Source organism: Macaca fascicularis, chromosome 5 (genome assembly GCF_037993035.2).
Source record: "Macaca fascicularis isolate 582-1 chromosome 5, T2T-MFA8v1.1".
Classification (NCBI taxonomy): Eukaryota; Metazoa; Chordata; class Mammalia; order Primates; family Cercopithecidae; genus Macaca; species Macaca fascicularis.
The window spans coordinates 26,047,540-26,073,298 of NC_088379.1; the positions used below are offsets into that span (position 1 = coordinate 26,047,540).

Here is a 25,759-nt window from a genome sequence, read left to right on the forward strand (position 1 = left end):
AGAGCAGTGGGAGTAGGAGTGTGAATTAGGACAGGACAGTGTGTCTGCACTTCTCTTTTTCACTTCCAGCCTGACGGTACTGCCAGTCCTGCTGTCTCCCCACTCCTTCTCTCAGCGTTTTCGGCATCACTGCACGGCATTGCGTTGATTTAATATATTTTTTGCGAGTTTAGGATACTTCACATAGTATCTCACCTTAAAAGATGTTTGATGAGTACAGACCTATTTATTCCCATTTCACAAACAAATTAAATTGTGCCTTTACTGTAACATTAACGTTGTTAGTCTTGTATTATTGTTATTATAGATAGGATGGCCATATAATTTATTATCCAAACTGTCATTTTCTTCTGAGTGAAAGAGAGTGTTATTAATAATTTCATCCAAAGGGTGTAAACGAGGACTGTCCTAAGCAGACGGGCCATATAATTACCTTTGCCATGTGGCTTATCAGCCCGCTTCAGTTGTACTTACCTTTATCTTTGTCTTGCTCCCTCACTAAGTTGTTATTAAATGGATCTAAGTTTTGTGCCAAGATTTGTGCTACTGCTAAAAACCCTGACTCTACCTCAGTTTGGTTTATCAGTCTGAGTCTTTTTGTATTGTACAGCTTGTTTTCTACTAACATGACAGAAACACTCAGCAACTTTCCATTTCTTTTTCTTTTTTGCAGGTAAGTGATTTTTTTGGTCTTTTTATTCTCTAGAAATAAATACTGTAAACTTTTTTTTTTTTGAGATAGAGTCTCGCTCTGTCGCCCAGGCTAGAGTGCAGTAGCGCGATCTCGGCTCACTGCAAGCTCTGCCTCCCAGGTTCACGCCATTCTCCTGCCTCAGCCTCCCGAGTAGCTGGGACTACAGGCGCCCGCCACCATGCCTGGCTAAATTTTTGTATTTTTAGTAGAGACGGGGTTTCACTGTGTTAGCCAGGATGGTCTCAATCTCCTGACCTCGTGATTCGCCTGCCTCGGCCTCCCAAAGTGCTGGGATTACAGACGTGAGCCACTGCACCCGGCCAAACTTTTTCTTATATTAAAATAATGTTGACTCTTTCATTGACTTTTAGAATTTTTTTTTTAGTAGTATATTTCTCAGTTTTCCCAAATTTTCTTTCTTTTTTTTTTTTTTAAAAAAAAAGTCCCCAGCTTTATTGAGGCATATTTGACAAATAAAGATTGTATATATTTAAGGTGTATGATGTGGTGATTTGATATCTTTATACATTGTGAAATGATTATCATTGAAGTCTCATCACCTCACATGTCAAAGGGTACAAAGTTATAAGATGATAAACTCTGGGGATCTAATGTGTAGCTAGTTACTATAGTTAATAATACTGTATTATATACTTGAAATTTGCTAGGAGAGTAGATCTTTTGTGTTTTTGCCACAAAAACAAACGTAACCAAGTTTTCATATCTGAAGAATTTTATATAGTAGTCTGAGTTTTCCTATGTATCCAGCATGTAGCCTGCAGGAAGTTCCCCAAGGACAGACTGCTGCAGTCGCTGATCCCATAGTCTCAGGAGACAGTTCTGCTCTAGAAAGCTGTTTGGGTTGTCCTAAGGTAAAGTGCTAAGCTATATCAGGGAGGTGTAAGGTAAATAGTTCTTATCCTCAGATAACCTCACATTTATGCTGTCTCACGTTATCTTCAGCAGTACTTTTTTGAGATGGACAGAAGTGTTATCTCTCTTGTAGATAAGGAGACAGAGGCTTAGAGAGATTAAGTTATTTAGGTTACATAGTGTACGTAAAGAGCGCTAGGATTAGAGTCCAGCTGTTCCAACTACTGTTCATTCTTCATGACATGTTTAGGCATAATTTCCAGTTTTTTTTTTAAGTTTTTAATTTTTAACTTGTATTCAGTTTTGAGCCGTGGAAGCGAAAAGAGGCTCTCTGCATACATTCTGGAACTGGGTTTCTGTTAATATTGGATGGTCTATTAATGTTAATATTGGAAACTTCTGGGTATTTAGTTCATTTACTAGGACCTCATACCCTGCTTGTTCCCTGTATTTTGATTTGAATCTTACCATATTGAGTAAATTATCACTCTAGGGGCTTGCTTTACTACTTTTTCCCTGGCCTGCCGCTACATCTTGGCATGTGCTTCCTATCATCTAACCCTGTGAAAATTATTCCCATTTCACAAGGTCCGTTGTAAGGACTCTACCAAGTGTTATCATGAGTCTCATCTTGAGCTTGGCTGGAGGATTCACCTTGCCTCTTTCCCCTGCTTATTAAATCAGTATTAGATTTTCTATCTTGGCCTTTCCGGGTCTGGCCTGATACTGTTCTTGACTTAGCATTGGTACTACCAAGTATTGATGACATGCTTTGTACCACCCCACTGGATCTAAAGGGCTGAATCAGATAAATATAACATTTTAAAATTAAAGAATATTTTGTCTGGATCCTAAAAATGTTAGAAACAATTGATAGTATTTAAGAGCCTTTTAACTTTAATTGTCAGTCCTTGCTAACTCACCTTTATTATTTTTTAATATCATACCCGTACCTAAAATTTCTTTTAAGTGTTCATTGGGGATGTTTGAAAATTTTTATGTGTGGTTTTTGTTTTGTTCTCATTTTCCCTTTGTTTTCTTTTCTTTGGCCCCCGAAGGACTTGGGAAATAGGCCTAAGGGCATTGTTGACTACGTTAAAAACAAAACACATGTAAGGTTTTGAAGTTCTTGTTTATATATTTAGCACTGTACTAAATATGGGGCAGATTGAAAAACTGAATATAGGCCCCATGAGTTTACTGTCTAGTAGGGTATATAATGTCATGTATGTATATACTACAAGGCATGTCACAGCAAACGATATCCTAGTAATATACATGAATCGTGGCGTGTTCTTGTGATGCACATCTGCTTGGGGAGCATCAAACAAAGCTCTGCCTAGAGTCGTTAAGATGGACTTTGTGAAATGGGAATAGTTTTCATGGGTTTAGATGATAGGAAGCACATGCCATGATATAGGGGCAGGACAGGGAAAAAGTACTAAAGCCCCTCAAGTGCTAATTTACTCAGTAGCGAATCATGCGGTCTGACTGGAGTCTTAATGTTGTTGAGGATAGGATTGAAAAGAACTGCTTGGTTTTCCTTCTTCCTGCTCTTGCCTACTTTTCTGATTTCTTAGTTGTTTTTACTTTTCCTCCACCCTAAGTGTATGTATTTGGTAAGATTTTTGTCTTTGGGTCTCTTTCTTTCACTTCCTAGGACACTTTATTCAGGCCCGTGGTTTTAATGATCACTTCTGTAAATATTCAGTTCTTTCTTCTGTCCACAATTCCATTCTCATGTTTGGCTTGTGCAGATCTCCAACTCAGTGTCTTAAGTGCCATGAAATACATTGCTTTCTCTCTGTGCTTTTCTTTTTAGAAAGTCTCATGCCAGACCAATCACTGCCTTCCTTAAAAACACTGATTCTTATTTCTCTTTAAGTGCGGTGGTGTTTTTATTAGTGATATCCCTATTTTACCTACAACTGAGGCTCAGTGCTCCAGCTTCATCTTTGTTTGCTGCTTTGTCTGCCTCTCCGAGTTGAGTTTTATTATTATTATTTGATTTCTAACTGGTCTTGCCATTGCTTATCTTTTCCTTTTTGTAAATCCGTTTTGACATTATTACTTGGTTAAAACATTTTAGACATAATATTTTGTTATTCTCTCCCCTACTCAGAAATTTATATCAGAGCCCCGTAGTCCGGTGGTCTCAAATTTTAGTATTCATTAAAATTGCCGGGAGGACTTGTTAAAACACAGATGGCTGGGCCCACCCTCAGAGTTTCTGATTCCGTAGGTCTGGGATGAGACCCAAGAATTTGCGTTTCTAACAGATTCCCAGGCAATGCTGATACTGCTGGTCCAGGGACCATGCTCTGAGAACTGCTGTCATAGTCTTCCAAATACGGTTTGGGCTGCTTAGTTTGACATTCATGATCTTTTACAGTCTGGTCATATTCTGCCTTTCTGTCCATGATCATTTATTGTGCAGCTTCTTCATGTGCTCTTTAGCCAAAGTGAACGACTGACAGACAACTTTTTGTGCACATCCTGTATTCTCATGAGTATACAGACATTTCCCTTAGGATTTCGCTCAGTCTCCTCTTGTTTCATCTTGCTTGTCAAACCATCTTTTAAGATTAATTTCAAGATTAGTTCAAGTGGAATCTTTTCTCTGTTTCTTGTTTTTTGTATTTTCTTTTATCATTCTTCTTCCAAGCCAAAGTAATCTCTTGCATTGCACTCTTCCTTTATGGTATTTGTTGCTTTGTAGTTTAGCTTGACCCATATTTCCAATTTCCATCCCTTATCCAGTTCACTCTTTGTATTTTACTTGTCCCACTTTAGTTACAGAGCATATGTATTACGATGCAGGAAATGAAATTCTTTCTGTAGATTAGAACCAGAAGGCCTGATAAGCCAGTATTCCCTGAATATTGATAGAGGATTTTAACGTTCAAAAAATGGGTTATAGTTATTACCCTGAATCTTACTGATGGAAGTGAGATTTAAACTCTTATTTTCTCCCCTTAAAAAAAGATATTTAAAAATTATACCATATAGTAAATTAATGGACTCTCCTAATTATTGGCTTTCTTAAAGATCCTAAGAGATGAGCAGTACCTTTTAAAGGTAAGTATCTTTTTAATGAATAAAATTGTGCCTGAATAAGATGATGAATTTCTTCAAATTCTTAATGGCTTAAAGTTTTTCGAGTTATATTTTATGTATAATTCAATGTAGAGATTTTAGGTGTATAGTTTGATGAATTTTGAAAACTACATACTCATGTAGCCATTACCCCAATTGAGATTTGATTCTCAAATTTTAAAACTTTTGTAGAAGACAATGAAGAGAAATCTTTGTATTACTATAAAACCTGTTATGTATTGTTTGGTCACTAATTTAAAGATAAATTCAGTTGCTAGTTTATTTCCCATACTTTGTGATGTGTTTAAAATCTTATCCCAGGGATCTGACAACTACCTGTAGATGTTACGACTGGGGTTGGAAAGTGTTTTCTCTCACTGTCTGTGTCAGATAACCACTGGGGCTCACCGTCTGCATTTGTGTCCACACGCTTTATCTTCTCTCCGACTCCTGTGGATTCACTGTCTGTGTTCTTGCCAAGTGAATTTCTTTACCTGTGTACTTGATCTCATCCCCTTTCCCTACTCCTCAGCAACCATATTTTTCCTTTTCTACTGTAACTTGATCATGTGTTCAAACCTGGCATTATTTTTCTTACCTTTACACACAACAAAAGAACTTCTTGACTCTCCTTCTGCCTTTTGGTTGTTGCCTCATTCTTCCCTCCTTTGATTAGAAAACAAAAAATCTCAAAAGGACTTGTGTACCGTTTCGCGTTTTTTCTTGATCTCACTTAGGCTTTTGACTTCATTACACCACCAAAATTATTCTTATTGTGCTTATTAGTGATGTCCATGTGGCTATGCAGTGGTCAGTTCTCAGTCTTCTTATCACTTACTAGTGTCATGATATGGTTTAATATATTTTCCTTTTTAAAGCACTTTTTAAAAAAACTTAATCTTTGGGAAACCATGCCCTCCTTATTTTATTTCTACCGTATTGGTTGCTGCTTTTCAGTTTCTTTGCTGGTTTCCCCTTTATCTCCTTGAACTACAAATATTAGTCTGTACACTGCTTTGCTTATTTATACTCACCCTCTTGATTATCTTACCTAATTTCGAGGCTTTTACATACCCTATAACTGAGTCCTGAGCTCTGGCTTCATATATCCAACTGCATCAACATCTCCGCTTAGATATCTAGTAGTCATCTTAAATTTAAGGTTTAAAATTGAGTCCTGATTTCCTACTTGACTCAAATCTCTTCTCTCTTGTTTTTGTTTTTTACAATGGAGTTGCTGTTTAAACAGCTGCATTATAACAATCTTTGAGTGGGCCCAAAAATTTGGCATCATCCTTGATGTTTTGTGATCTCATCTGCCATTGTTGATCGTTGCTGGGATTCATTAATTTATTAATGGTTGAAAAATGCCAGTATTTTACTTCTATCCTTTTTTTTTGTTAATTGGAATACCCTTTAAAGAGACATTTTAACACATCAATTATTTGGTTTCCTGTTTGTATAGGAAAGGCAAGAAAGATAATTGATTGATTCCCAGTATTTATACATATTCAAAATAATTAGGTAGTTTCCAAGGATCCTCTAAAGGCAATGAGAGGCATGCTTGTGTGTATGTTTAGTATCATGAACTCATGATTTTAAATGAGCTTCAGGCTATGTTATTATCTTTCTTGTTGTTTAAATTGCCACAGTTTTGGCCAGTGGAAACTTACTTAGGCTCGCACCTGGATCCTTCAGGCACAACCTTGCCTTTGATAGGTTTCTTGCTTTCCACAGTGACAAAATGTTCCATGTCCAGCTTGTACATTTCTGGCCCCAGAGTTCTACTTTCTTCAGCTATTTCTTCAAGGAGCTTTAATTTTGTTTAGTGGGAAACAGTATCTGATAGACCCCAATCCAAGTGCTAGCAGCACTCCATTAGTCATTGTTTCTATGTCTTCTCAGTGGATGGGGCTAAGAAATATTTTGTTGTTACTTTCTTTCTTTCAAAGATAATATACACTATGAATTCAGTCTGATATTTATGATTCAGATTTAGTACTACAGGGTTTTAATTTAACTTGATTGGTCTTACCCCTGTATTTTCCAACAGTCACACTGAAAATTTTGATTCTTAACAATACCAGCGTAACTAGTAAGGATAAGAACTAGTAAGGATAAGAATACTAACGTTAAAACCAGTGGTATAATTACCAAAAACAGTTTAATTCTCTTGGAGTTCTTTTTTTTTGTTTGTTTATAGGACATATCCCTCTAGGCAAATATGATTAAAATCAGTGAGGATAGTTCCTAACTGTATGGTTATACCACTATCTAGATGATGTGGTTAGGTTCAGTTGTTTTATTTTACTTGTGATTTTTAAGGATTACCTTTTAAAATTAATTTTGTTTTTATAATTATTGTTTTATACAAATATATATATGGTTCCACAGTCTGTGCAACAAAGTATATGCAAAAAGTATCACTTCTGTCTTTGTCTCATATACCATATTTTCTCCATCCCTTTAAAGATTACCTTTTCCCCCTTTATTTTATGGTTTACTTGTTCTTCAATTTTTAAAATACAAGCAAAATACTTTTATTCTCTATTTCCTTAGCAGGTTAGCCTTACTTGCTTCGAGTAACAATATACTTTTGATTTGACTTGTTTTCTTAATTTCTGGGTCTCACATGCTAGGAAATATGCTCTCTGAGGGTAGGGATTCTTGTTTCTTTTGTCTTGCTTTGTTCCCACCATTGGTCCATAATAGATAGTCAGGAAATATTTTCGTGAATAATTGCATTGTGCATTCATGGTGTTTTATCTCAATGCAAATTAAAATTTGTTAAAACAGAAGCCATTACTAAGTACTCTAATTAAGAGTGACAGGATACCAAAGAGCTCACACTAGTATTGTAAAAGTTTGTTTTCTATTGTGTAATAATCTTTTCTAGTAACTTGTGAAAAGTTTCTTACACAAAGTTAGAAAATGTTGTTTGTCAATTAACAACCACTGAATGTCTGTTTTTCTCATCAATCACGTGAATAGTATTTTCCGCAACACTATCTGTTAACTCTATGCGTATGTATTCTTATGTATATGGATTTGTGAAGGTGATTCAATAAAGATTTTAAAATCTAATAGTGCATGGTGAATGTTTAAATGAATGAAGTATGTGTTGTGGGAATAGAGAGTATTTGGGAACTTTTTTGTTTTTAACTTTTAAGTTCAGGAGTACATATTGCAGGATGTGCAGATTTTTTACATTGTTAAATGTGTGTCATGGGGGTTTGTTGTACAGATTATTTCATCATCCAGGTATTAAGCCTAATATCCACTAGTTACTTTTCCTGATCTTCTCCCTCTTTTTACCCCCTACCCTCTGGGAGGCTCCAGTGTGCTTTGTTCCCCTCCATGTGTCCATGTGTTCTCATCATTTAGCTCCCACTTATAAGTGAGAACATACAGTATTTGGTTTTCTGTTCCTGTGTTAGTTTGCTAAGGATAGTGGCCTCCAGTTTCATCCATGTCCCTGCAAAAGACATGATCTTGTTCTTTTTATGGCTGCATAGTATTCCATGGTGAAATGTACCACATTTTGTTTATCCAGTTTATCATTGATGGGCATTTAGGTTGATTCCATGTCTTTACTATTGTGAATTGTACTGCAGTGAACATACATAGGCATGTGTCTTTAAAATGATAGATATGATTTATATTCCTTTGGGTATATACCCAGTAATGAGATACACGAGTTTGAATGGTATTTCTGCCTCTAGGTCTTTGAGGAATGGCCACACTCTCTTCCACGATGGTTGAACTAATTTACACTCCCATCAACAGTGTAAAAGTGTTCCTTTTTCTCTACAACCTCTCCAGCATCTGTTATTTTTTGACTTTTAGTAATAGCCATTCTGACTGGTGTGAGATGGTATCTCATTGTGGTTTTGATTTGCATTTCTCTTATGATCAATGATGTTGAGCTTTTTTCATACGCTCGTTGGCCATATGTATGTCTTATTTTGAGAAGTGTCTGTTCATGTCCTTTGCCCACTTTTTAATAGGGTCGTTTGTTTTATTCTTGTAAATTTAAGTTGTATTTGGGAACTTTTCATACTTTCCACTCAATGTTGCTGTGAACTTAACAAGCCTGTGAACCTAAAACTGCTCTAGAAAATAAAGTCTCTGAATCCATGGCATGTTTACAACATTATAGTGATGTCGGTTGGATTTGTGCTATGTGCCTTATATGTAAAATTGTTGCATTTGTATATGATGTCATTTATGTTAGCTGGACATGCAAAAATCGTTATTTTTCTTCTGTTAGTATTAACGTGAAAAAAGTAAATGGAATATCCCAGAAACAGAACTGTCTATGTTTATGGTTAGCTTGAACCGTGGGAAAATATTGATGTTCTACCATGTTTCAGTTGTATGAAGATAGCATTGCAGGTTGTTGGCAATATTAAAGTTATTTCAATAAGTCATGCTTGAGTAATGAGTTAAGATTTAGAGAATGAAACTCAGTTCTGACCTTTCACCTTATATCAAAAATAAACTAGATATATTAAACAATTGATAAATGTGAAACTGTACCAAAATTAGAAGAAAATATAGGTGATTACTTAATAGAACTTGTTGGAACCTCTGATAAGAACCTGTCAGTTCCCTTAATGTAGTCTTATCAAACCTTGATTCTTTAATATTAGTAGTGGAGGAAGAATCTGATGAGAGGAACTGCTCAAGTCATAGCTTTGACTCTTACTTCCAGATATCTTTCTTCTCTGTGTGAGGGGCCTCACTATTTGCTGCTGCAGTTGCCTGACTAGTTTGTGTGTGTGTGTGTGTGTGTGTGTGTGTGTGTGTACGCGCATGTGCGTGCACATGCTCTTGTGTGCTTGCACTTCTGTGCACTCTTTTTTTCTGATTTTCCGATGTCATATCCCTTTCCTTTTGCTTCCTACAAAACTGAAACAAATTTTGGATGACTTTATATCCCTTCATCTTTAGAAAAAGGGTGCATAGACTTAAAAATATACAGTTGGATAATCTGGTTTATCATATCAGTTTACCAGTTTGGTTTCGTGGTTTCTTATAATTCTCTGTCTATTGCATTGTTTCCCTGTGTCAAAAACCATCTTTGCTTATTACTGGTCATTAAATGATTCCAGATCCTGTATACTAGACCTAAGAGATGGGGACTAGCAAGCTAGAGTTTTATTTGATTATATTTTAGGATGATTTTGGCTGCAAGTAATAGAATACCTGAATTCAAGTGGCTTGAACAATAGGAGTTTAATATTTAAAAATGCATTATCATAAGTCAGGGGCTAAATGACTTTAAGGTTCGTACACAGGCTCAGTGATGTGTAGGTCTCTGTGTTAGCTTTTCTTTCATTGGCTTTCTACTCATGGTTGGACATGGCTGCAGTAGCTCCAAGTGTTGTATTCTCCTATGATAACATCAGAACTTAGGAGATTGGAGGGATGCTGTTCTTCTTTCATCTCTGTCTCTCTTGCTCTGTTTTATTAGAGAGGACACTGACAGATTCCCATATGTAAAATAAGTATGGAATAAACTGTTTACATGCGAAATACAAATAGTTAATATAAGTTTGAGAATTTATAATCTTAAAATTATAATAAATTCATATCAAAACATATTACATTTTATTTTTCAAATGGTACATATATATATATATATATATATGATAAAGCTTGTGAAAATGTCTTGACGTAGGTACTCATAATACCGGTGTGGGGAGGGGGTGAAATTGGCCAGGCCAGGGCTCTCTTTCCTGATTATCTGCAGTCAGAGGTGTGGGACTTGGAGGAGGGGGCTGAGGCCACAGCCGCATCTTGATCAGGCTTTCTCCAGCCCTCCATCAGCCTCACCAGATCTCCATTCTTTGCTATGAGAGCCAACACATAAGACCCCGTCTCCCTGCTTGCCAGTCCTAGACCTGTTGGAGCATAAAGCCCTTCCTCCCCAGGTCTGAGTATGTGGGGCTCTGCTTTGGCACTGCCCCACAGACGCCACAGCCTCTTCATTCTGTTTCTGTTGTTTTGTTTATAACAACTATACTTTGCATACATGAAAATAAATAAATAAAAGTTGTTCCAGAAGGCAACTTGACTCTGTGTATCAAAAGCCTTATAATTGTATGTCTGTCTCTTTCTAAGAACCTATCCAAAGGAAATCAGAAGTTGGCAAAAATATATATACAGGGATCTTTCTTTATAATCAGGAAAATTTTTATATGCTGTAAACATTCCATAATAGGGATGTTGTAGGTGAAAAAAATTCCATTCTAGTTTACAAAAGCAAAAAGGAAATGTGTTGGGTCACATAGCTGAACAATCTAGAATTGTTCAGGTATGATTGGATTCTTGTGCTCGAACACCTGTCATCAAAATTCTGCCACTTTCTCTCAGCTTTGTTTTCTTTACTGGCCATATTCTCAGGCTCGTTCTCCCTGTGTATCTCTCAACAGCTCTAGGTCAAATCCTGCTAGTTTTCTGTGGCCACAGCAGAGAGAGCTTATTTTTTCCAGGTGTTCCAATGAAAGTGCTAAGTGGGATTCATATTGGTTCTAATTGTTTTGACATGGTCACATGCCTACCTCCAGCCCCTCCCTGTGGCCACAGGAACAGGGATAGTCTTATTGGCTAGGCTTCCTCAATTCAAACATACATCTCCACAGAGGGGAGGAACTGGGAGACTGTGACATGATTGTAAAAAGAAGTAGTGTTCAAAATGATGGCCTTGTATTTGGCCAGGCACAGTGGCTTATGCCTGAAATCCTGGTATTTTTTGGGAGACTGAGTTGGGAGGATTGCTTGAACCCAAGAGTTTGAGACCAGCCTAGGCATATAGTGAGATGTTGTCTCTATAAAATTTTTTTTAACCCCTCCCGAAAACTTCATTTAATAAGGCAGTTTATTTTAGAATGTTTTCCACTAAAATTGCTTAAAATTAGAATGTTTTAGTGCTAAAAGAGGCAGTCTTTAGTATTCTGGAAATGCCTTCATTTTCTGACGTTGTGGGATACATTACGTATTACTAATTCTATAGTTTTTTTTTTTAAAAGAAAATTGTAATTAATATTGCAGTGAACATTACTAGTCTTGGGATTATTGGGTAACAAAGGGCTAGTGACTTCTCAGAAACCAAGTCTTTGGTTGATAGAAGATACTTGTTAGCTTCCTTGAGAAGTAAAAATGAGGAGAACTACAGAAAAATGAATATTCAGTGGTGATGATAGGTAAGGCACACCCTAGTGAACTGACACAGTACATACAATGTAGTCATTTTGTTTCTTTGTAGAAGATTATTTTTTCTTCAATCTTAATCTTCCAATCTCACTTTTTACGGATTTAGGATAGAATTGCTTTTCTTTTTATTTAGATAGTCTCTTATTTTTCCTTATCAATCCTATTACACAGTAAGTCTTGACAAATTAATTTTCATACATTATATTTTGAGTTTTATTAATATTATCTATATTTATAGTCAGAGTTATTCTCTGAATGCTGAGTGCCACAAAGCTTTCTCATGATTATCGGTGTCTGTGTTCATTCAAAATATTTCTAAAAGTAGCAACTCCAGAATTTACTTTGGCATAATCTGTTTTACGGTCTAAATTATTGACCTTTATTCTGTCTCACAGTCCTGTATGTATTTTAACATAGTTAAGTAGTAAAATTATTTTATTGGTGACTAAATGAACTATATAACTCATCATTAAAACGATAAGTACTAATATAAAGTTTGTTTTTCAGTGAAAACTATGTGTGGTTTATTATATTTATGTATAATGAAATAAAGGCCCTATAGTGGTTATGAAATTGGTATCCAGCTTCTCTTTCCAAAGAAAGTGGTAGTAACCTCTAATCTGTGCTTTAGGACAGTTCTGATACAGTTTTAGGTCTGCTTCCTGTGTCTCACTCTGAAATGCCTCCGTCTTGCTTCAGGGTCTTTATTGTTGAATTTGTGTATGTGTGTGTTAACTTAAGCAGGTGCTCACAGTTTAATGTGTAAATATTGTATTTCCTCCTTGGCTCCTCCTCTTATCTTCCTGACGGCCCATCCCATCCCCTGTTCATTATCGGTGTTACTGCTTGTGATTTTTCCCCTGTAGCATTCTTTATGTTCATAAAATCATATGTAAACGTATACATATGATTTTTAAAATTTTTGCTTTATAAAAATATTAATCAAATTGAATACTTAAGATGTTTTGATGAAGAATATTTCTAAATTGCATTTTATAAATACAATATAGCTTTCTTTTAAGTGCTTATAGGTACTCACTAAACAGTGAAAGTAAGCGTAACACACAGTATTCTCAGTGATGGATACTAGAAATGATTACCCGACCCTCCGTATAACACATAATCTTATCTGCAATATATTTCCACTGCTAGTGCTTTACAACTTAATTAGAGCTCTAGTATCAAAAAGAACCAGTGACAGCTATTTCATGTTTTAAGCATTCAGACTAATTGTAGTCTTTACGTTTTTATGACATGAAACAGCTTTCAGTTGATTCTGTTGAAATTAAAAGCTTCTTAAATATATAATTTTTGTCTTACTGTATTCTCTTATCTATAAAAGCTACATACCTATGGTACAATCTACACACTCCTGTTCTAGATATAAATTTTGATTTCTCTCTTAAACCATGAATTCAGATTGGAAGAAGCATTATGGCTTGAATGTGTTCCCCAAAATTTATGTGTTGGAAGCTTAATCCACAATGCAACAGTGTTGGGTGGTGGGGACTCATGAAAGGTGCTTAGACTATGGGGGGATTAGTGCCGCAATAAAAAGGGCCTGTGGGAGTGGGTGCTCTCTTATGCCCTTTAGCCTTCTGCTATATGAGGATGTAGTAAGAAGGCACTCACCAGATGATGCTGGTGCCTTGATTTGGACTTCCCAGCCTCCAGAACTGTGAGAAAAATAAACTTATGTTCTTTATAAATAATCAGCCAGTCTCAGTTATTCTGTTATAGCAGCACTAAATGGACTACGACAAGCTGTTCTTTTGAAAGAATGCCTCCTCTGGTGTTACCCTATGACTCTGGGATGCTTGATCCAGTTCTGTGTTCTTCGGAGTTACCAAGCAGCGCCTTGGTGGATCCAAGTAACATTAGGCTAGAAGTTAAGAGAGAGTATGAAAATGTACATTAGAAGCTTTTATAGGTTTGTTGTTCTTTTTTTTTAAAATGTATCAGATCAGCTGTCATAGCTTCTAATCAGCATGAAAAAAATTCCAGAGTGATCAAACTCAACTGATGTAATTTTATTAAATATCAGATAGCTATATTGTAAGCTTTTCTTTTTTATTAAGGGTAAATGGATATACCTGCTTTTACATTTTGCCCTGATGGTGTCGTAATTTGTCAAATGTTTCTTACTGGTGGGCAGTTTGAATAGTCATAAAATTTTTATTCATAATATTGCAATGAAAACTCTTGAACTTTTTATACAGTTATGTGAGCATTACTGTAGAATAAATTCTGAAAAGTAGAAATTCTTGGTTAAAGGCAATGAGCATTTAACATTTTAATTGATATTGCTAAAATTTGCCCCCCACAAAGGTTACACTGGTTTGTACTCCCACAGATGTATGAATGTGCCATTTCCCACACAAAGTCCCGTCTTTACAACTCAGGGAAACTGCCTGGCACTGTTGGGTTCCCTCTTCTTGCACCTTTTCCTAGAAATTCTCTCCAGGAACTCATTTAGGTCAGTCATACGGCACAGATCTCTCAGGAATCACTGTTCTTTGTTGCCTTGTGTTCAGTGTCTTGAAAACTGTTATTTGTATATTGTGTCTGTTTTTTAGTTGTTTTTTGAGGGCCCGGGGGTATGGTAAATCCGGTCCCTGTAACCTCATCTTTGATGGAAATGCACATTCTGACTTATTAAATTTTAGCAAATAAAACACAGAAGGAGATTTTTTTCATTCGTTAAATCTGAAATGCTTACCCCTACTTAAAGTGAATATTAACATGAATATTAACATTAATTCCAATGACTTGCTATATATATTATTGATGTAATGGTGATTGGATATAATGTTAACTTACGTGATTGTGTGAGTATTGATCATGTCTAAGTAATGGATGGCAAGAAACACTCAAGTGGGTATTTAGGTATGCAGAGTTCTGGCATCAGAGGCCAAAGCCTAATGGTAGATTTTGGCTGGATCATGGTGGGAGGCGAAAGGACTTCTTACATGATGGCGGCAAGAGAAAATGAGGAAGATGCAAAAGCAGAAACCCCTGATAAGACCAAGACCATCAGATCTTGTGAGACTTACTACCACGAGAACAGTATGGGGGAAACAGCCCCATGATTCCAATTATCTCCCACCGGGTCCCTCCCACAACAGATGGGAATTACGGGAGTACAATTCAAAATGAGATTTGGGTGGGGACACATCCAAACCATATCAGAGGATAAGATCAAGGTTATTAAAACAAGGAATGTCTTAGTAGTAACCTCTATCTGTATACAAATTACAGTGTCTTGGGTTGTGAGTCTCAATCAAGATTTGGTATTGCTGTTCTTTGTAGATTTAATTCTTAGATCAGTGATTATCAGCTGGTGTTTGTAGTACCTCACACTGTCTTCATTCATGTCCAAGAAATCATACAGAATATGCAAATCAAGGTAAAAATTCAGCTCATTATTTTGAAAAATAAATGATTTACAATAAAATTAAAATAGTTGACATTGAATATCGACTAATGTACCAAACACTTTTTTTTTGCACTTCATGTAAAATAAAGAACTTAATCCTCATAACCCTTTGAAGGTGACCATTTTGCAGCTGAGAATACTGAAGTACAGAGAGTCAAGTAACTTACTACAGTCATAAAACAAAAAGGAGATTTGGGATATCTGTGTAGTCTAGACCAAGTCTGTGCTCTCAAACACTGTGCTGTTTGATATAACAATTTTAAGATGAAGAGAGAAACATGGGCAGTTCATGCTTTATTAACATGTTATCACATCTAAGAGTTTAGGAATCCGTGCATTTTTACAGAACATCCAGGTGAGCATGGTGGTGAAGAACTTAGACTTTAGAATTCTTTAAAATTACTTCCAGAATTGGGTCTCCTTTTGAATAGCTCTATGAAATAGAATACATTGCTGACTCTCTCTTAGCATTAGTTTTTTCATCTTTAAAAGTGGCAATAGGCTGGGCATGGTGGCTCATGCCTGTAATCCCAGCACTTTGGGAGGCTGAGGCAGGCAGATCACAAGGTCAGGAGATCGAGACCATCCTGGCTAACACGGTGAAATCCCGTCTCTACTTAAAAAAAAAACAAATACAAAAAATTAGCTGGGTGTGGTGGCATGCACTTGTAATCCCAGCTACTCGGGAGGCTGAGGCAAGAGAATGGCCTGAACCCAGGAGGCGGAGCTTGCAGTGAGCCAAGATTGCACCAGTGCACTCCAGCCTGGGCGACAGAGTGAGACTGTCTCAAAAAAAAAAAAAAAAAAAAAAAAAAAAAAGAGGAGGGGGGAATAATAGTGGTACTTTTCTTGTGGATTTTTTCCGCTGAGACATTATACTAAGCTAGAGTAGTAGTATTTTCAAGACCTTGCAATTGTTTATGAAGAACCCATCTGTTTTAACTGACTCACATATCAGACCTTGGACATTGTATTGTTTTGATGACAGGTGTCATTTGAGAAAGTCTGCTTACATTGTCAGTAAAGAAACTGTGGTTTTCTGCTCCATCCCTGTTATGTAGTTTGTTTCAGGATATCTGAAATGGGTGTATTGGGCAAACTTACATAAATGTCTGTTATTCCCCAAAACATGTATTAAACCTTCCAGTATAATCAGAGTGATGCTCATTTATTCATGTTTTAAACTTTGACAGTAACTCAACACCAACATATAAAAACCACTCAAAGTATTTTTGTCTAACACTTGCATACACTGTGTATGCATTTTAATTTAATCTTTGTAACCTTATATAGTAGGCAATTTTATTTTCCTCATTCTACAGAAGAGAAAAATGGGGCTAATGAGCAGTTAAGTGCTTGCAAATGTCTTATAGTAAGTAGTGGAGTCAAGTTTTGAGTATATGTCAGACTCAAGTCTGCATGCCTAACTATGATGATAAATCACCTCTCCTGAGTATTGAGGTCTTAAAATTATGTATTTAAAAATAGAAGGGGAAACAGACTTATATCATGGAAATCAGGATAAAAATTGTGCAAAACAGGCCTCCCGAGGAATTAAAAGTAGAAAGTCACCAAGAACGGAGGCAGTTCTTTGTGCTATGTCTTTCCCTGTGGTCACCTCTGTTGTCTTTCATTATTTTCTCTTTCTGCATATTTATTGGCTTCCTCTGTTTGCCTTACCACCTAGCCCATCTTGACTACTCATAAAATGGTACATTCAACATCAGTGTGTTTATCACCCTAAAAGTCCAGAGCTGTGGCCAAGTCGTCCAGTTTTTCATAATCTCAGTATAATTTCCTGTGAGGAGAATCCTGCCATCCTGGCATAGGCTCAGGGTTGTTTTCCTCTAGGTGAGGTGTCTGTCTATCCTTTGATCAGATAGCTGTGGCTGTGGATGGTAGATTGAGAGGGGGTGACTAGACACACACAGGGATGTATACTAATGCTGGTGCGTATTTGTGTGGGAAAAGGGTATGGCCTGAATAGAGCCCCAGAATGTGCCTATAATAACATATATCAAATTTTATTAAAGTGCTGTCGTAAAAATAACAGCACAAATACAACATTGAAGTTACAGGTGTGAGAAACTGAAATCAGTTTCTTATGTGAAAACTAACTTCCCCAAACTGGATATGTAAAGCATTACTTTCAGTGGTACTAGAAGAGTTTATTTAAAAGAATCGTCTGAGTGAATCTTTTAAAAAGAACATTTGTCATTTATTTGCTGAGCATTCCCTTATGTACCTTGTCAATTTAGGATTCCCTATAGTAGGTTTGCATGTAATTGGATGCATTTACCAGGGAACGCTACATTATTTGCCATACATTATTTGAAGACTCACTTCGTTGAATTTCAGATCCTATTTTCAGATTTCTCAATTCATGAATTGCAAATAAGAAGTATTTGCCTTTTGACAAATGAATACAAAGAAGGAATATTTGTCTTTTGTGTATGCATTTTCAGTTATTGGTGACTGTTTTTAAAATTTCTCTAGTTACCCTACTTCATTGCTAAAATGAGGAGGGATTTTTAACAAAGTTTTGGAAAAGTCTGAGCAGTCAGAATTAAATTTTTTTTCTTCTTTAGGATATTGGGAAAAGGTTCCATAGAACCTGATGATTTTTAGTGTTTTTGGTTCATTTAAACATTTTCCGAACAAAAATATTTCTAATTATACTGGTTTCTAGTCACATTCTGTGATCAGCATGTTGAAGATCTGTAAGATACAGATATACTTTTATTTCATGTGGTTTGTTATGAGTTATTGTGATATCCTGGAGTCATACTTCTCATTTTAAAACAGAAGTAGTTTTAGATGGTAATTCCAGGGAAAATACAATTCATTGTGTTTATTCAATTTTCACCCAACTTTCTTAGGAATAGATAGTTCTTTTATACCAGATGAGCTATGGGTATCTTCAAAAGCATAAAAAGCTTTAAAAAAATCTTTTATTTTGTTAAGTAGTTTGGCATATATCCATAAACTCATTCCGGCTTTTCTAAAATAGTTACGTGGCTAGAATGCCACATCTAGTCATGTGGAAATTTGCTTATTTTCTGAAATATATTGATCCTGAAATCACAGAACTCCACATTTAGATTGTTTGTGTTCGTGTAGTGAGGATACTTTTTTAGGACATTACCTTTAATATATATTACATAAATGAAACAGTTGCCATTTGTTACAACTGATTGGACCATTTCCAAGACAGATTTCCTCCCTGCTCAGTCCATTATTACGATTTTCAGTCTAGAATTTCTTTCCAGCTCTTGGACCTTTTCCAAGATAGAGACAATTTCTGAGCATCTCTTTGGTAGTGATTTTTCCAAGTGTCGCTGCTGGATTTTGAAGGTGTCAGTCAAGAAGAGTTGGATGACAGGAGGACTTGGAGCAATCAGGCAGCCCCCTTAAATGTAACTTAAGGCAGCATTTAATATAAAGGAATAAGGCACTATTTAAAGAAGACAACAGATTACATAGATTTTTCAGATTAGTACTTTTCAAACTTTTGATGATGAGGGACCAGATTTTTAATTTCCAGTGTATATGTACAGGGTGGACAAGGTGAACATATTTATCACATGCTTGACCCAGATGCTGTGAAAGTGTTTTCTGATTGCCATAATGCTGACACTACTCTGCTGACCACATGTTCAACAGTGTTGTTGATCCTAGAACATTATTTCTTTATTTTGCTCCCAGGGTTGCTGAGCCTCAGAAAAGTTAAATGATTTGCTCAATATTATACAGCTGTTAAAATTTTCTTTTTCAGTTTCAGTAGAGAGCAACTCTACTCAGGCAGAATTTGGTCTTTTGTCTGAAGGTGATGTTCATTGCTAGTGTAAAAGTCAGAAAAATATGCCTGTGGCATTTTTAACTGTGGGGGAATTTTCAATTTCTGCATTGTAGACTCCTGAAATATTTTACATGATCTTACAGTTTTGGAACAATAGAAGAACAAAAAAGATACCACGTAAAATAATGAAACAAGAAAAATCAGAAATATTGAGGTAGAAAAAGCATAAACAATTTAAAAACTATTAGTTTCACATAATTAGAGTAATGGGTACATATGAGGAAAGTATCAAGAGATAAGGCCTAGAAGATTCTCAGAGATAAGATTAGTAAATGGTGTTAAATCATAAAAAGAAGTTTGCTTTTTATTGTTAGACAATGGGAAACGGTTAAAAAGTAATATAGAACAGGTTAGTTGTTAACGAAGATAATTTTAATGCTTTCTGTATTTTTTTTAAGAGACAGGTTCTTGCCTTGTTGCCCAGGTTGGAGTGCAGTGGTGCAATCATAGCTCACTGCAGCCTCAAATTCCTTGGCTCAAGCAATTCTCCTGCCTCAGCCTATCTCTCTATATATTTCAAAGTAAGACTAATAGAAGGTATACTTCAGTGTTGTAAAGTATGCTTTAGCTCTAAACACCATAATCAAATGTCTTTGAATTAAAAGTAGTAGCTTAAAAAAGGTGGGAGACATAGAAATATGATGCAGTAATTGAGAAGATTGTTCTGTTTTCAAACATCCCTGTCACCAAGTATTTGGTAAAAATGAATGCAGTGATATTGAGGCAGTATATTATGCTGTTGAATATAACCAAATGGCTTGCTTTGGACTCTCAGCTCTGATATTCGTTATTTTTTCAATCTTGGGCAAGTTGCTTAGCCTCTTTGGGCCTTGGTTTCTCATCTATAGAATGAAGAAAAATAATACTTTCCTTATAGGACTGTTGTAAAGTTAAATGACTTTCTCTGTATAGACAGATATACAGTGGTCCCTTGGTGTCTGTGGGGGATTAGTTTCAGGACTCCCTCTTACCCGTGGATACCAAAATCCATGGATACTTAAATCCCTTATATAAAATGTTACAGTATTTGGATATAACCTACAGACATCCTCCCATATACTTTAAATTGTCTCTAGATTACTTATAGTACTTAATACAGTGTAAATGCTATGTAAATAGTTGTTGTATTATATTGTTTAGGGAATAATGATTTTTAAAATTCTGTACATGTTCAATACAGACACAGCCATCCGTTTTCTCCCCTAATATTCTCAATCCCACGAATACTGAACCCACAGATATGGAGGGGGTGACTGTAGACATCTATTTGTTATATAACTTAGAATAATATCTGGTAAATAATAAACATTGAATTAAGTACTTTTACTGCTGCTGCTGGTGGTGGTGGTGGTATGATTAGTAGCAGAAGACATTTCATTAAATACATTTTACAAACATGTAAGAATAATATGACTACAATACCAAAAATTTACCAGTTACTGTTTGAAAATAGCCACCCACTGGATATCAGATTTTATTTTTTTCTCCAGTTATCAAGACTAAGGTAGTGAATTTATATTTATCTTAGTGTTTTCTCTTCTATAGTTCATCAGAGAAGATATGAAATATAAAGATGCTACTAATAAACACAGCCATCTGCACAGAGAAGATAAACATATAACAATTGAGGATTTGTGGAAACGATGGAAAACATCAGAAGGTAAGACTGCCTTCATGATCTGGCTCCCTCCCCTTCTGCACATCTAGCCTGCTTAGTTGTTGTTAACTCACTTATGCGTATGTTTTTACCAAAAAAATCAAAATAACATTTTTGTGAGGATATTTAAATTTTAGTAAATAATTTTCCCTTCTTGTTTTTGAAAGATGATTTTTGTCTTTCTGAGAGTTACTAAGCATCAGGCTGTTCTCATATAATTATGGCAGAATAAATAAGATAATGGATGTCTGAGAGCCTAAAGTTGTAAAGCATTATTTCAGCTATTACATGACATTATTATAAAAGGTTTAGCAAATAAATATACGGAAACACAAAGTTTTCTTTTTAGTTGTGGAGAATAGTTCCTAATGTTTTTAGGAGGCTATTACCGTTCAGGTTTTTCTTAAGTAAATCCTTTATGACGTCTCGTAATAGTTGCGTGATAAAATTGGATAATTGGTATTTTATTCCCTTTTCTACTGTGAAGTTCTCAAGCTGTATTATGGACAGTAATTGTTTAGTACAAGAAAAGTCTGTGATCTAAAAATCTCAGCTTGGTTCCTAATACTAGGCAGTTACTAAAATAAAAAAAAAATTTTACAAGTCCACTAAGCTTACAAAATTTTTTTGCAGTAACTCAACTAAAATTCCTTCTTTCTAATGCTTCTGTTCTTTCATGAAAGTCAGCAATTATATTGTAAGCATATATTTTTCTCTGAATAATTAAATAAAATTAAAGGGACAGATTACCAATTAAGAGTGTAAAGAAATAATAAAGTTTACTTGAGTCATTATGATAACATTTAAAAGTGGGAAAATAAAACTGTCCCACCAATGCTCAGTGTTTTTCTTAGTGTAAAAGATGGTAGATAGCTTGCTTACATGTTTTTCTGTTGAAATATACTTGGGTTAGGGGAAGAAAGAAGAAACAATTAAGGACTTAAAAGAAAAATATATAGACTTAAAAAACCTCTCCATTTCTCTTCCCTACACCATTTAAAAATAACATGAGCTTGGATAGGAATAGGAATAAACAAATACCAGTTTCATGAAGAAAAGTGAAAATGGTGGGGAACTCAGCAACAAACTTACCTTATTGACATGATATGACTCAGCAATCCATAGATACTAAGAAGGGAGGTGGAGATCCATTACAGAGTCTATTGCTATTAGTATTTTTTTAAGGATTAAAATATGTAATACATTGATTGGAACCCACTTGACTATGTTTGAATGAAGAAAAAAAATATTTGACCACTTAGCTTTGTACTACCTTTATTCAGCCACCATCATCTCTTGCCTGGATAATTGTGGCAGCCTAATTCATCTCCCTGCATTTGTGCTCTGCTGTAGTCTCTTGTTCACCTACCAGAGTACTCTAAAATGTAAATTAGATCTGCCCATTACTCTGTAGTAGCTCAGAGTAATAGTCCAAATCTTTACAAAGACCTGTAAGCCTCTACATGTTCTGCCTTCTACTTCCACCTCTCTCTCATCTCTTACCTCTTCTATTCCATCCATCTCTCTTGCTCACTGTGCTCCATTCATTCTGGACCTGTTGCTATTCCACAAATGCAGGAATGCACACTTCCTCATGGCTAATTCCATCACCTCCTTTGTTGAAGTCTTTATCAAGGGCTATGCTCTCAGTGAAACCTCTCTGGCCACCCTGTTTAACATTGCTAACCTCCCCTTTTACTCATTTTTTTTTTTTTCTGGTACTCTTGATCTTTCTTACTCAGCTTCACACTTTCCTTTTCCCCTATCATGTATCACCTTTTAAGATACTATATAATTGGCTTATTCATTATATATATATCTCCCTTCTCTCTCTGCCTCACCCCCAAGAATGTAAGTTTTATAGAGCAGGGGAACTTGGTGTGTTTTGTTTATTAATGTATCCTAAATAAAGAGGACTCTATTCTTTTTATTTATTTATTTATTATTATACTTTAAGTTGTAGGGTGCATGTGCATAACGTGCAGGTTTGTTACATATGTATACTTGTGCCATGTTGGTGTGCTGCACCCATCAACTCGTCATTTACATCAGGTATAACTCCCAATGCAATCCCTCACCCCTCCCCCCTCCCCATGATAGGCCCCGGTGTGTGATGTTCCCCTTCCTGAGTCCAAGTGATCTCATTGTTCAGTTCCCACCTATGAGTGAGAACATGCGGTGTTTGGTTTTCTGTTCTTGTGATAGTTTGCTAAGAATGCTGCATCCATGTCCCTACAAAGGACACAAACTCATCATTTTTTATGGCTGCATAGTATTCCATGGTGTATATGTGCCACATTTTCTTAATCCAATCTGTCACTGATGGACATTTGGGTTGATTCCAAGTCTTTGCTATTGTGAATAGTGCTGCAATAAACATATGTGTGCATGTGTCTTTATAGCAGCATAATTTATAATCCTTTGGGTATATACCCAGTAATGGGATGGCTGGGTCATATGGTACATCTAGTTCTAGATCTTTGAGGAATCGCCATACTGTTTTCCACAATGGTTGAACTAGTTTACAATCCCACCAACAGTGTAAAAGTGTTCCTATTTCTCCACATCCTCTCCAGCACCTGTTGTTTCCTGACTTTTTAATGATCGCCATTCTAACTGGTGTGAGATGGTATCTCATTGTGGTTTTGATTTGCATTTCTCTGATGGCCAGTGATGATGAGCATTTTTTCATGTGTCTGTTGGCTGTATGAATGTCTTCTTTTGAGAAATGTCTGTTCATATCCTTTGCCCACTTTTTGATGGGGTTGTTTGTTTTTTTTCTTGTAAATTTGTTTGAGTTCTTTGTAGGTTCTGGATATTAGCCCTTTGTCAGATGAGTAGATTGCAAAAATTTTCTCCCATTCTGTAGGTTGCCTGTTCACTCTGATGGTAGTTTCTTTTGCTGTGCAGAAGCTCTTTAGTTTAATGAGATCCCATTTGTCAATTTTGGCTTTTGCTGCCGTTGCTTTTGGTGTTTTAGACATGACGTCTTTGCCCATGCCTATTTCCTGAATGGTACTACCTAGGTTTTCCTCTAGGATTTTTATGGTATTAGGTCTAACATTTAAGTCTCTAATCCCTCTTGGATTAATTTTCATATAAGGAGTGAGGAAAGGGTCCAGTTTCAGCTTTCTACTTCTGGCTAGCCAATTTTCCCAGCACCATTTATTTATCAGTTAGGAAAAGAAGAAGTCAAATTGTCCCTGTTTGCAGTTGACATGATTGTATATTTAGAAAACCCCATTGTCTCAGCCCAAAATCTCCTTAAGCTGATAAGCAACTTCAGCAAAGTCTCAGGATACAAAATTAATGTGCAAAAATCACAAGCATTCTTATACACCAGTAACAGACAAACAGAGAGCCAAATCAGGAATGAACTCCCATTCACAATTGCTTCAAAGAGAATAAAATACCTAGGAATCCAACTTACAAGGGATGTAAAGGACCTCTTCAAGGAGAACTACAAACCCCTGCTCAGTGAAATTAAAGAGGACACAAACAAATGGAAGGACATACCATGCTCATGGATAGGAAGAATCAATATCATGAAAATGGCCATACTGCCCAAGGTAATTTATAGATTCAATGCCATCCCCATCAAGCTACCAATGAGTTTCTTCACAGAATTGGAAAAAACTGCTTTAAAGTTCATATGGAACCAAAAAAGAGCCCGCATCTCCAAGATAATCCTAAGTCAAAAGAACAAAGCTGGAGGCATCACGCTACCTGACTTCAAACTATACTACAAGGCTACAGTAACCAAAACAGCATGGTACTGGTACCAAAACAGAGATATAGAGCAATGGAACAGAACAGAGTCCTCAGAAATAATACCACACATCTATAGCCATCTGATCTTTGACAAACCTGAGAGAAACAAGAAATGGGGAAAGGATTCCCTATTTAATAAGAGGACTCTATTCTTAAACTCCTTTTTGTTTTCCCACCCTAATGACTTTGGTGAGATCTTTTGTGATCTATGAGAATGTTTGTTTGCTTGTTTTTTTTATTTTTCATTTTTTATTTTAACCTAAGGCCTTTTCAAGCTGAATGACCTCTTAAACCTTTTTCCCTAGGTTTTCACCTTAATCCGAGATCTGACCGTTATGATAATGAGGGATTTCCCCAGTTCAAACAGTTGGCCTAAGTTATCTCCTCTCTGCTTCCTTTTCTCTAAGCCCCAGTTGGCTATATAACCTTACAGAGCCTGGGAAAAGTAGTCTCAGGACTCCTACTAATGCAGCTGTATGGGATGAGAGAGAGAGGAGTCAAGTAATAATAAACTTTCACTAGAAGTTTTATAATGACCTAGTTGATTTTTCTCAACCCATATCAGACTCTATTTATTAAAGGGGTTATGTAAGGGTTGGGCATTGTTGCTATAGCACTGATTTTTAGAACACTCAGGATCCAGGAGGAGTCCCAGGGACAGGGCATGTTGAGGCTGCAGGGCTCTGCTTTTATCTGTTATATTTAGTTTCTGTTTAAAATTTATCTTGAGAAACGAGAAGTAGTTCTTCTGAAAAAGTTTGAAAACTACTGAAGTAGAGATTAGAATGTACACCTAACAATAACAGGTAATTCAACGTTGTTTACTTGAATATATACAAAAACATATGGGTGTGTATGTATATAACACACACATACACACATGTGCAAATATATGCATTCATTCTTTGCTCATCATTGTTGTGTCTCCCGTGCCTAGCGCAGTGCATTCACTTAGTATTCAATAGTGAATATTCACTTTGATATTCAGTGAATCATTGTTGAGTGAATGAAAGTGTAATGCCTGATAAGTATTGGATGCTCAGTAGTTCAGTTGGTCAAATGTTTTGAGTACAGGCGTTTCTGTTATAAGACATTACGTGCATTTCTTTAAAATTTTTGTTTTTTAAAATTATGAACTTAAAAATGACAGTTTAG

At 36.0% G+C, this 25,759-nt stretch overlaps 1 protein-coding gene across 3 annotated transcripts in view; it reads left to right on the forward strand.

Annotated features, from left to right (window-relative positions):
• The window catches only part of STIM2 (stromal interaction molecule 2), a 165,857-nt gene that overhangs the window by 72,890 nt on the left and 67,208 nt on the right, over positions 1–25,759 (forward strand). For all 3 annotated transcript variants that reach the window (XM_005554636.5, XM_005554637.5, XM_065544845.2), the window contains exon 3: positions 20,722–20,836. In XM_005554636.5, the coding sequence (XP_005554693.2) occupies positions 20,722–20,836 (115 nt within the window). The remainder of the gene's footprint in view (positions 1–20,721; positions 20,837–25,759) is intronic.